Source organism: Aythya marila, assembly GCF_965140915.1.
Source record: "Aythya marila genome assembly, chromosome: Z".
Classification (NCBI taxonomy): Eukaryota; Metazoa; Chordata; class Aves; order Anseriformes; family Anatidae; genus Aythya; species Aythya marila.
Genome location: NC_139080.1, coordinates 28,003,285 through 28,016,278, shown reverse-complemented (window position 1 = coordinate 28,016,278; position 12,994 = coordinate 28,003,285). Strand labels below are relative to the sequence as shown.

At 39.5% G+C, this 12,994-nt stretch overlaps 1 protein-coding gene across 1 annotated transcript in view; it reads left to right on the top strand.

Annotated features, from left to right (window-relative positions):
• Nucleotides 1–12,994, top strand: part of PGM5 (phosphoglucomutase 5) — an 83,542-nt gene that overhangs the window by 45,137 nt on the left and 25,411 nt on the right. The window contains exon 7 of the mRNA XM_082783589.1: nt 5,169–5,284. Within this exon, the coding sequence (XP_082639715.1) occupies nt 5,169–5,284 (116 nt within the window). The remainder of the gene's footprint in view (nt 1–5,168; nt 5,285–12,994) is intronic.

Genomic DNA, 12,994 nt, shown 5'->3' with positions numbered 1-12,994 from the left:
CATTGCCTTGTTTGGACATTTGTGAAAAGTAGTTCATTGTCTTCACTGGATGGGAAACTGAAAGAACAGTCTCACAAGGTTATTCCTTTAACTTTTTGAAATAAAAGAATTTATTTATCTATCTGTTTATTTATTTATTTATTTTCTTCGCAATGGAGAGGTACCTTTTTACACAGTTTAAGCAGGATAGCATTTTTACTGCTGTGCCAAGGAAAATGATTTGGACTATGGAGAGTCCTGTATCCACTGTTTTCATAGTTAGATGATCTGCATATGGTTAATGAAGTACAAGGAAGATCTGGGACATTCAGATGTTCAACTGTAAGATGATTTATCCACTTGCCTGGTGCAGAACAGGCAAATTTTCCACATTTGTTTCTCAAGGCTTTCAGAAGCAATTTGAACAATTAGCTATTAATTCTTTTTTCCTGACAGAAAATTTTCAGAAGTCCTGATCTTCCTTATGAAGCCTGTTACTATGTTCATTATTACCTTCTTTACGAACTAGCCAGGTCATTCTTTGGTGAGCTGTACTGTAGAGCTTAAGAATTGGCTTAACAGTTCTTGGTTGGTACTAAACTTTTCAGTAATTCTGCTTTTCATTGATGAAATAACTCAAGCTACTTCTTATAGTTGAATTGTGTGCATTTTTATGTTTTAATTAAAAATGGATGGCAAGTATAGGTAGTGTGGGAATAGATCCTGAAAATAAAAATGAGAATCGAGTTGTGCAGTAGAAGGGTAAATGTTGCTACATAGCCTTACAGTAATTACGTTCTTATTGTAACTCACTTTATTATCTCCCCTTATAAAAACAGTAAAAACAGGTTTTTTTTGTTTTTTGTTTTTTTTTTTAATTTACAAAGCACACATAGTTCTAAATAGTATGTATAACTGTAAAAAGTACAGTCTACTATTTCTTGGAATTTTTCCTTTGTATTTCAGCATACTGCGACCCTAAATGTCTTTAGCTCTGATATGGGCAGAATAACTGAAGTGACTGCCTTACAATATAGGTGGAAGTGTAAATGCCCTATGTCCCAGTCTAGCTAGAGCTACTTAGTGCGACACACAGACACAAGAAACTTTACTGCGTAATCTCATTGATGTAGTGAGCTTTTACGCTGAGAGAAGGCAAGCATGAATACTCTTTGAAGTCAGTCCCATTAAATGTCTGAGGTGAGAAGAACCAGAATGCCCGGGGTTTTCTGTATTCCTTCCACATAGTTCATACTCACAGAACATATAAACACAGGTATATCAACTGTGTGGTTAGACATAAATAGAAAGCCTTTGCTTCAAACAGACTAGGAAAATAAACCTATTCATATGGCATGTTTTCTTCCAGATTTTCTTTTGAATTGCTCTGGAGATACATTCCAACCATTGAGTCAGAACTCTTGACAGTTGACACTTACACCCAGAGAACTCAGAGGGTTAGGTACTGTCCTTACAGAAGCACCACTGCATCAGTATCTTGGTGATGATTCATCATTCAAATGTAAATAATAACATACAAAATTTCCTCAGAAGAGTGGGACAGTGTGTCCATGACCTCTACAAGTTATAATCTCTTTGCAGCAGCAGTTCCAAAACTTATTTTCTGAGAGAAATAGTATTCTGTCTGACCATGAGATCTTATGTAGACAGCAAAAACTTAGTAATCACCTGTCTAACTCCCCAAAATTTAGGGATTCAAGAACTCAGACTCCAGTTTAAATATGCAGAAAGAAGAAGAAAAACTTTAAAAGCTGCATATACGTGTACGTAGACTTGTTTGAACTGTCCTGTAAAGGTGCATTGCTAAAAACATCATAGATTGATTGTTATTTTGGATCTGTGATCGAGTACAATTACTATGACCAATTGTTCTTGCAGAATTACACGTTCCAGGAATCTTCATCATAAGCTTTTTTTTTGCCTAGTGGAATAAATGTCTTAGTGTTTTTTAAACTTGTCATGAAGTCTTATGCTGTATGAGAGAGTGCTGGAATCTTCATTAGTTTGTAGAAACTAACTGCCAAATTTTGGACCACAAGAAATGCAATGCTTATTTTCAGATGGCACTTCTTTTTTATGTATCTGGCTTTGCAGTGACTGAAAGCTCTGATTTTGTCATGTCTACAAGAAAGCAGTTTGGCTGAAAAAAAATTTGGTTTATGGAAGATATATTATTTTATTTTATTTTATTTTATTTTATTTTATTTTATTTTATTTTATTTTATTTTATTTTATTTTATTTTATTTTATTTTATTTTATTTTATTTTATTTTATTTTATTTTATTTTATTTTGTTAACACTCGTGTGATACCTGTCTTGCTTCTTGTTTCAAATGATGTAGATGTACTGAAAATCCCTCCTCCTCCACCACCATTCAATCTCTATTTTCCATGGTTTCGAAGATTTAGTAATTTCCCAATTACAAAATATTTTTTTCCATCTTCTGAGAGTTATTTTCCTATAGCTTGTGTTATTTTTTGTTTGATCTGACACAATACATTATTGCTCTTAATCTGCAGTTTTGAGAATTTTGTTCATCTTCCTGTGGAAAATCATCTATATTTTCCACAGTGGTCATCGGCTGAAAATGTCTCTAGGTAGCACAAAGGCACATGCTCTATTTATTGGGACTTCCACTTTATTTCAGTAAACTGAAAAAATGACGCTCTATTTTTTTAGTGTGCTTTTAATAGCTCTCATCTTCAGTGTTTAGTGATGTCACATATTTAGTATGGGAAATTTAAGCATTTTGTGTAGAATTTATAAATACAGAAAACTCATTGAATTGATCTGTCCTTCCTTTGCTCACTGATATTTATGCTATGCTGCCAATAACTGTGACTGGTAGATACTGATTTTTTAAAGTTGTCATATTTAAAGTGTACATTCTCCTCAGATTCCTGACCATAGGCACAGATTTATGGGCAAGGCAGGGATAATCTTGGGCTGGGGACAGTAAGAATAGCCTTATATTTTTCCAGTTTGTACCCTCTAGTCATTGTAACACCCCTACACTGAGGATGGGGCTCTTTGCAGTGCTGCTTTGATGAGATGCCAGTCTTGTCAGATATTATAATAATTGCATGTTAATTCAGACAGACTGTTGGTTTATTAAATAGTACTGCTTTTCTGAGGCTTGGAGGTCAAAGAAATATTTTTATGAAGGTTATTGTGGTTTGGGTTACTCAGCTGGGACTGAAGCCTTTTGTTTATTCAGAGCTTTGAAAACAGTACTAGTCCTTGCTCAAAAAGTGACAGTCTAAATGCGGAAAACAGACAGAGAGAGGAAAGCGAATCTCCTCTGTACACAAATTATAGCAGAAATCATTTTGGTTTAGAATATCATATATTGTTGAGTACCTTATTTACTAGATCTTTTGTTTGTTGCATAATATAATGTAACTGTCTTCCCTACAGCACTACTGAACAGTAGTACCTAAAGGTGGCCTGAATTTGCTGCTTCTAACTATTTACTCTGTTAAAGTCTAACTGTTTACTCTGTTTAAGTCTGTGAGAATAAAGAACAAACAAAAAATAATTGCTAGAAACTGTCTCATATTTCACTATAAACTTTATACACATGTATTTATATTTATATTACATTTGTTTGTTTGAAAGACATAGTCTAAATTAAACCCAATACCATAATGATTTCATTATCTGCCTTTTCAGAGCTGGCCTAGTAAACAGAAAACTTTCAACAAGCATAACAGTCTCTGGAAGACTCTCATGCTCATCAAGATAGGTCTATCTGAGGCTGTTTGTCCCCAGACTAGAGGAATACAGAAAAGTGAAAGGGAAGAGATTTTCTTCTCTATTAACAGTACCAGGATATTGGAACATTTCTGCAAACAGAAATATTCCTGGTGTATTATTAGGCTACCTCAAGAGTATTAGTTTTGCTCTTCCAGCATGTTAGTCATTGTTTTCTGTTTGATTGTTTTCTACTTTTTGGCAGGATTGTCCCGTTCCCAGCCTGCAGTTATTGTCACACAGAGATTAAATCCTTTTATGTTTTTTATTTTCTGCAGAGCCAGCTAGAACCCTTTTCAGCTCTGCACTGTATAACATCTATTATGCAGTGATATATCTAAGGGTCAGTAATACAGCTAGTGCTGTATAAACACAAGAGGTATACTTGCCTCTAACTCTACGCAGACATGAAAGCCAAGTTTAAGATAAAACATTCTGATAATTCTTCTTACTCCAAGTACCTCTCTAGCTCTTTTCAAATAAGCATCAGCAACTCTTACTTGATCTCATTTATAAACACCCTTTTTAAGGTGTAACATATAGATACAAAAATAAACACCTGTTCCTAGAATACATGAAAATACTACAGTGTAAACATACTTGTGTCCTGACTGAGACTGGTTTCTGAGACAAGGATCAGTTCTGAATGGTGCTGTTGGTCTGCCATGTTGTATTTTCCTTCATAGTCTAACTGTCAGGAGACAGTGAAACCTACAGTATTCCTCAACTTAAGAAGTTGCCAGCAGGTCAAGGAGGTGATCCTCCCCCTCTGCTCAGCCCTGGTGAGGCCACACCTGGAGTATTGTGTCCATTTCTGGGCTCACTCTTAAAAGAGGGAGATAGAGCGATTGAGTTCAGAGTAGGGCTATGAAGATGATTAGGGAACCGGAGCACCAGTCATACGAGGACAGGCTGAGAGAGCTGGGCCTGTCTAGTCTGGAAAAGAGAAGAATGAGGAGAGACCTCATCAATGTGTATAAATATCTGAGGGGAGAGTGTCAAGAGGATGGAGCCAGTCTCTTTTCAGTTGTGCCTAGTGAGAGGATGAGAGGCAAAGGGCACAGACTGATGCACAGGAGGTTCCAGCTGAATATGTGAGGACACTTCCTTACTGTGAAGGTGACAGAGCACTGGCACAAGTTGCCAAGAGAGGTTGTGGAGTCTCCTTCTCTGGAGATATTCAAAACACTCCTCGATGCCATCCTGCACAATGTGCTCTAGGTGATCTTGCTTGGCAGCGGGGTTGGACCAGATGAACTTCAGAGATCCCTTCCAACCTAAACCATTCTGTGATTCTGTGATTCTGTGATCTCAAGCCATATATGAAAAAAAAAAAAAAACAAAAAAAACAAAACAAAACAAAACAAAACAAAGCACTGTCTTAATTGTTGGTGTTTTATTCTGTCTTCTATAGAGTGGCAAAAGTAATGAAGGTTCCTGTGTATGAAACACCAACAGGATGGAGATATTTTTCCAATCTCATGGATTCTGGACGTTGTTCACTCTGTGGAGAGGAAAGCTTTGGCACCGGTAAGTAATACATAATCAAAGATTTCCACAGACTTTTAATGACAATATTTTTTCAAAGTTAAATGAGTCAAAGCCAAAAAAATCATCAAATTAACTCGATATTGTGCTTGAACAGAGGACTGTCAGATGTTGTATCTTGAACATCTTCTTGCAATCTCTGGTGTTCATCTGCTTTTGGAGTAAGAAACATGTGAAAGATGGACATTGTGAAGCCATAGGCAATCCTATCACTGCCCAGACAGTTTTCAGAGGTGTCTGCCACTCTTCTGACTTGAACGTTATGTGGAAGGATCTCATTGGTCACACTATAATAGTATTTTTCACAGACTGCAACAACCTTTTGAGGAATGTTGCCTGCATGCACATGGTTCTTGTGGACTTGTGGATGAGTCTACAAAGCATGAAGATCGGTATGTCTAATGGCATATCTAGCATACCTGTTCCAAACATCCCATGTTTAGAACATCACAATTACTGGAAAGTCAGATGAAGATAAAATCATCCCTAGAATAAATTCAGCTGCATGTCAGCACCTGTTTTCCCTAAGTATTTGTCTCTCATCTGTCCCAAGACCAGTCAACAACAGAGTGCAGAACTCAAGACAAATCTGAGCAGTCCTCAAGAATTCAGTACTGATGGGATTCAGTCAGAGCAAACCAGTAGAGTCTTTACTCTGTAAATCTACACAAACATAGTTTTGGATTATGAGGGAAACTGAATACATTTTACAGTGTTTGGTTTTTCTTTTCTAGATTCTGCCACATAATTTTTTTCTACTTCGTATTAGTAGGGTTATGTTGTAAATGTTTTTGAATAATCACATATCAGAATTACTTGACTTATTCCCTGGCTAATTTTTTCTGTATTTTGATGTGAGTTCCATGGAGTTTGATTTTTTGGTTTGTAATTCATTGGCTACAGCTTTTCACAGAAAATTATTTGTCATGCACTGAAGTTTGGTTTACAAATTTCATGTCACTTTGATTTAGATGACTCTAGTATTTAGTATTAGTTGAGGTTAATTAGAGCAGAATGCTGCTTGTTTAAAAATGAAGACTTCTTTAAGCCATACACATGTCACTTTATACAGTAGACTGTCATTAACTTTCCTGTAGGTATCTGGATTATGATAGAGAAAAAAAATAATAAAATGTTAGGTTTCTTTGGGTGCCTGTCTGTAGGAAGTAAAAGAAATTAAATGAACAATGAATGTGTATTTTGCTTTCTGTTCTGAATGTGAATGACTGTCCCAAGATAGGACACCTAGCTGCCTTGTCTTAACTTCTGTGAGGAGCAGAGATTTGTATTGCCTTGGGTGTATCTTTTGAATGGATATTTTCTAATGGTCTTTTGCAGGGTCATTGAGTGACAGTTCTAGCTTGGAGAGAAGGGTGTTTCTAGAAGTAGGGAGGTCCTGTTCTTTTCGGAATGTACTGTCATTTGCTGCCATATGCTTTTAGACCACATCTCCATTTACCTATGAGAGGTCTTTACTGGGCAATGGTGTTGATTATGATTCTTGTAGATGTTTCTTTTCTCAGGGAGAAGAGAGGAATCTTTGCTTGCTTAATAGAGACTGGCTTCAAAGGACAATTGTCAGGAAAAAATTATGGTTCAGTGTCATTGTTTTATTCAGGTGGGCAGCTGAGCTCCATCACATCCTTTCTTTCACTGCCCCTCCTCAAAAGAAAAGGGGAAGAAAATACAATGCAAAGGGCTCAGGGGCTAAGATAAGGATGGGGAGATTGCTCAATAACTATCATGACGGGCAAAACAGTCTCAGCATAGGGAGATTAGAGAAATTTATTGCCTATTACTAATAATCTAGAGAAGTGGGAAACAAAGGAAAGAAACCGAAAACACCTTCCCCCATCTACCCTCCTCCTCCCTCCCCAAGTGGCACAGGGGAATGGGCAAATGGGTCTGCAGTCAGTCTTCAGCACTTCGTCTCCACCACTCCTTCACAGTCACTCTTTTCCCCTGCTCCCTGTGGGGTCCCTCCCATGGGATGCCATCCTTCCCGAACTGATCCTGTGGGGGCTGCCCACAGGCAGCAGCTTTCCAAGCACTGCTCCCACACGGCTCCATCCCATGGGGTCCATCCATCCCCCAGGAGCAAACTGCTCCAGCACGGGTCCCCCATGGGTGGGCAGCAGCTCCCCCCAGACCCCTGCTCCTGCATGGGTTCCTCTCCACGGGCTGCAGCTCCGGCCCGGGGCCTGCTCCTGCAGGGGCTCTCCATGGGCCGCAGCCTCCTCCAGGCCACATCCACCTGCTCCACCGGGGGCTCCTCCACCCATGGGGGGGCTGCAGCGTGGAGATCTGCTCCATGTGGGACCCATGGGCTGCAGGGGGACAGCCTGCTCCACCAGGGGCCTCTCCCTGCACAGGCCACAGGGGAAGTGCTGCTGCCTGCCTGGAGCACCTCCTGCCCTCCTGCTGCATTCAGCTGGGGGGATTCAGGGCTGCTTCTCACTCATCTCTCCCAGCTGCTGTTCCCCAGAAGTTTTTTCTTCCTTTCTTAAACCTGTTCTCACGGAGGTGCAAACAGCATTACTTATTAGCTTGGCTCTGGCCAGTGGTGGGGTCCTTAACATGGAACAGCTTCTTGATTCTTCTCTCAGAAGCCACCCCTATGGCCCCACGCTACCAAAATCGTGCCACGTAAACCCACTACAAGCCATTGTGAAAAAGACCAAACACCAAATTTCCCTGGCACCTTGAAAAGGCATGGCCTATATCCATGTTCAGGTCTTCCTAAGTAGGCTCTCTGAAGAGTTGATGGACTTCAAGCCTGCAGATCACTTTTATAGAAATTAGAAGAAGTGGTTTCAGGGCTTGATCTACTGAAGCACTAAGGGCATTATGCTTTGTGTTGGCCTAACTTCTTTATTACCCAGAGTTAGCAGTTGCTTGTTGAGATTGGGAAAGAGGGGCAGTTGTCTAACAGAGATAAAGGGCCTTTGGGTTTTGCCTGTACTTCAGGGTGGGCAAGATAGTTACAATTCCTCTCTATCCCTGCACCTGACTTCTTTTCCTTCACTAGGGTTTTGCTGTAGGGCACTAAAACAATTGTGTTTTGTACAACAGCCTCTCTTCTAATTTTGAAGCTTGCATCTCCTAACCTCACACCAGCTCTGCATTCCTAACACTCTCTGTGTTCCTGTCTGAATCTGTTTCTCCTATCCTGTCATTAATTCTTCACATTTCTGATAAATTCTGTCTCTTGTGAGTTTTAAGATTCCTTGACCAACACATTTCTGGCCAGTATGGAGAGCTGCTCTACAGCAGCACTCAACCTATGCATCTCAGGCCATTCTGGTCAGATGGGCTTCCAGTTTTGACAATGCCATCTAAATGCTGGTATAAACTGTCAGGATTGAAGCCCATGGGCATTCAGACAACTTGGAGCACTGGATCAGTGTGTAGGTAGTTGCTGTGTAAATGGATTGTGACAGTGCCTACAGGGCACTTACAGTGATGTCTAAAGTTTGTTTTATTCCCTGCCTCAGTTTTCTTATCATCTTTCAGTTCAGTGCAGCTGTCTGAAAATATCTCATATGCCAGGAGGTTTATTTGTAAAACACAGGCTGGTCTGTAGATGACCAACACGTTAGCGATGTGAGCTGTTTTTAGCAATAAATATTTACCTTATTGCGAACCTTTTGCTAATGTCCTAAGCTGCATGACCTTCACAAGTTTCTGCCACTATTGGGCATTTGAATCAATTTTACATCTTTCCCCTCCATCGTACCTATTTAGGGAACTGAAACTTAGTACTTTTTTAGCTTTCAGTGTGGGATTTTTCAAGAAATGTGCCATACAGCACATTACATCACAGAGTGGTAAAATTGTTGTTCTGTGCAAGAGAATGGAGTTTTATAGATCCTTGTTCTATTGTCAAACTAACTGAACAGCATTGGAGATTGATTGGTTGTGTACCCAGGTAATCCAGCCCAGCTGGAATTTCCAAACAATACAGAGCCCTAGTTTTATAATATAAGGGATTTTGCACTGGCAAGTAAATAAAAGCAAAAATTTCTGCTATAAAAGGAAAAAAGGTTTTGAAAACATCCCATATGGCTGTGTTTCCCAGACTTGTTTTTTGGCAGCTGATCTTGGAGCTCAACCAATGCTTTAAAAACTTCTTCCATTTTTGTAGCAGTGTGGGGAGCTTGTCAGATGAGGTTAGTAGCTTTCTGGTTCTGTGACTAATGCCCAGGACACAGTTCAGAGAAGGGCGTCAGCAGCAGCAATTAGTTTCTAAGTTTCATCAGCAAACTATTAATCAGGATTAGGAGAGCTGTGTGGTTGATTTATCTTTCTGCAGTTTAAGCCCCTTCAGTAATTGCTGCATCTTTCATAAACTTGCACGCTTCATCTCCAAATTTTCAGATGCCATTAACACCAACTGTCTTATCCTGCAAGATAATGTGAAAGAACTAGTGGAGAATATAAAGGTGGTCTGGTGTTGGAAATAATGAAAGCCTTAAAAAACCCATATGGTGGTATCTATGACAGTAACACAAATCTGAAATAATCCTGTTAACTTGAGTAAAAGAACAGATCAGAATGTCCCTAAATCTCCATTTGCCTAAAATATCACCAGAATTCAGATTCCTGGATGATAAGTCTGTAAGACTAGAACTGTGTGCAAACAAAAAATGTTGTACTATGAGTTTGTGAACTTGCCTCAATCTTATTTTTGCTTTGAAAATGTATTTACAAAATACAATACGCTAGACAGAGTTAGCTAGTCTAGGGAAAAGCAAATATGTTGTCTTCATGCATATGTCCCTCAGGGCTCACTCTCTCAATCAAAATTGCAAGTCATTTCAGATAAAGAACAGATGAGACATATAAATGCTTGCATGCCCAACAGCTTTACAACATCAGAAAAATCATAATATGAACATATTTTCTATGATCTTACTTTGTCTCTCAAGCTACTGACTCTCAAGTCTTTACTTCAGTTTAAGCCTGTCTAAGCTGAGTACTTATTTCTGAATGGGAACATGCTCTGACAGTTTTTCCCAGATTGTTTACTCTGAGTCTGGCCTTAGCAATTAACTGTTACAGTAGTAAAAGAAAAACCTTTTGCTACTATTATGTGGAGAAATACGTGACAAATTAATTCAAAAAATAAACTGTGAAAGTACTTGTTCTTATAATTTTCCTTAACAATGTCAAAATAGATATAATGGGATAATTGGAAAAATATTTATTGACTCCACTGTTCTTTCTGCTTCAGCTCCTTACACAGGGCCTGGAATTCATTAATGTGTTGGTTTTTCAGTAAAAAGTATAGCTCAGGATTATCCTGAGATTGATAAATTCCCTCAGCAAGACAGGACAACTGTTAGTATTGTAATTCCAGGAATACATAGTTGTGAATCATCTTGATCACTTTGTACAGACCAGCTCTGCCTCTGCAAATCCACAAGAGATACTGGATATATAAACAAAAAACTGTTAGCTGAGCTGAGGCAGAACTAGCTTCCTGCCTAATCTTTCTAACATGTAAGTGGAGAGGTAGAAATAAAAGAGGGAAAAAAGCAAAGACATGTACAAACAAAGGTGCAGCAGGTGAAAACCAGAGTTGTCTGAGTTGTGGCAGTGAATTTTAATCTGCTAAAAGAAATAAAGGCAATACATTCACACATAGGTGCAAATAGTAGCTCAACTGATGGATATACTGGTATAATAAAAGAGGTGGAATAAAGAAGTTCTGAGAAATCCCAGTTGCCAATTTTCCTTCTAGTAAGAACAATGAACTGAGACGTTTCATGGACACACAGGATTATTGTTGCTATATCCACATTAGGCTAGCATTTTTAATCAGTGATTTTTAATTCTGGAATTGTTGTGTGGTTTCCAGGTTTCTCCATCAAGACTTTTGCCTCTGGGTTGCTTTTTTTTCAACGCTTTCTCTTTCCAGAGAAATATCAGTCTGTCTGTTGTTCTGAAGGACACACAAGGACACAGCACATGCCAAAGCTGCTAAATGGATCTGATACATGTGTACACTCATCCTTCTTCATAGAGATTTATAAGCTTAAGTCATGCCAGAACAAGGCTTGGAGCATGACACAGACCTTTCCAAAAATTCTTCTCTCCATGTTTCACTGGACCATTTTGGTTCAATGAAACATGCTCAAACCGTTTGTTAAATCAAAATGCATCTCTTCTTTGGTGTTTATTTCAGACGTTTGCACAGAAGTCTTGATATATTGACCATTTTGCTGACTGAATAATTTATTTTTCACTGCATGATTTGATGGCTTGTAGTCTGCAGAGTGTTATACAATCAGAGAATAAATGATTGCTTATATTAGAACTAATTGTCCAGGTGTTTAGTTTAATTCTGTGTCTCCACTTGTTGTTAGTATCTGTGGAGATACGTAAGCAAGTTAAGTTACTGGTAATAGCAGCAGTAGTGATAATTTTTTAGGCAAAATTGACTTTTCCAGTGTTAAGGATGAATGACTAAAAGAAGAGCCAGGAAGGTTAAGAAGGAAAGGAGCAGCCATGGTGGGGCATGCTCACGACTGCTAGGGCCATGCCCAGCCTCTCAGGGCTCCCCGGCCCTGCCCAACACCTAGGACCCCGTATCAGCCCCTGCCCCAGCAACACCACAGTAGGGCTGGTCTCCAGCTCCCTATGCTCCTGTCCTGCCCAGACGTTGGCCCTGACAAGCTGCTTCTGGTCCCCAGGGAGCCCCCAGTCCCTGTGGTGACCCAACAGCTGGTGACATGACAAGGAATGCAGACACTGGAGGGAAGTGACAGGTCTCTTCCAGATCTCCCTTTTGGTGGTACTGGCAGAAACCTGCACTGGCAGCATTATCTGGAACAGACTCTTGGCTAAAGTAAAAATGATCACGACCATGCCATCTGCTTTTCATATGAGCAAAGATGACTTTATTATCTGTAGGTCTTAATGTTGGAGTTTCTGTGGAAGGCATCCTTCAGCTGACCTAGTGTGTTATCATAACAAGGGAGTAGAAGAGCTGAGGACCTGATTATCTGAAGGGCTGATTTCCTGTGGAGGGACATTTGTTTTCCTTTTTTATCTGAAGCTATTTGCAAAGCTCTGAGAGCTCATAAATAACCCTGCCCTTTTTCTTCTGATTAGTCGGCACTCCATACTTTGATAGCGCCCGGAGGCTCTGAACCAGGGAACACAGTAAGCTCTTGCTGTTTTTATAGCAGCTGCTCGAGGACCATCCGATTGCTCTAGGCATTGTATTAGGAGACTGTTCTTGTTGCAGAGAGCTCACAGGCTGCAGACCAAGGCAGATAAAAAGAGGAGAAAAGACATATTCTCAGTATCATGACAGCTACTTTGCAAACATGAAGGAATATTACTGCCTGTCTCAGTTTTTAAATCCATCTGTGCTATTCAGTGTCCCTGTTTTCTATGTTACCAAACTCACAGACACAAGCATTATCTTCATATGGCTTGTTTGTTATGCTTTCTAGAAACATATTTTTCCTTAAAAACTCTTCAATAATTTTATACAGCTCTAGTATTGTGCTGAAATAGTCATTTACATGTAGTTAACTTTGTGGTCTTTGTTGTTGTTGTTGTTGTTGTTGTGTGTTAGATTCAGGGGGCTGAGGGTCTACACCCCAGGGGTGAATGAAAGCAAAGGAGCCTAAGCGGCAGACAGAGTTGTGGCAAGCCCAGAATGATGGGCTCTTAGCAAAT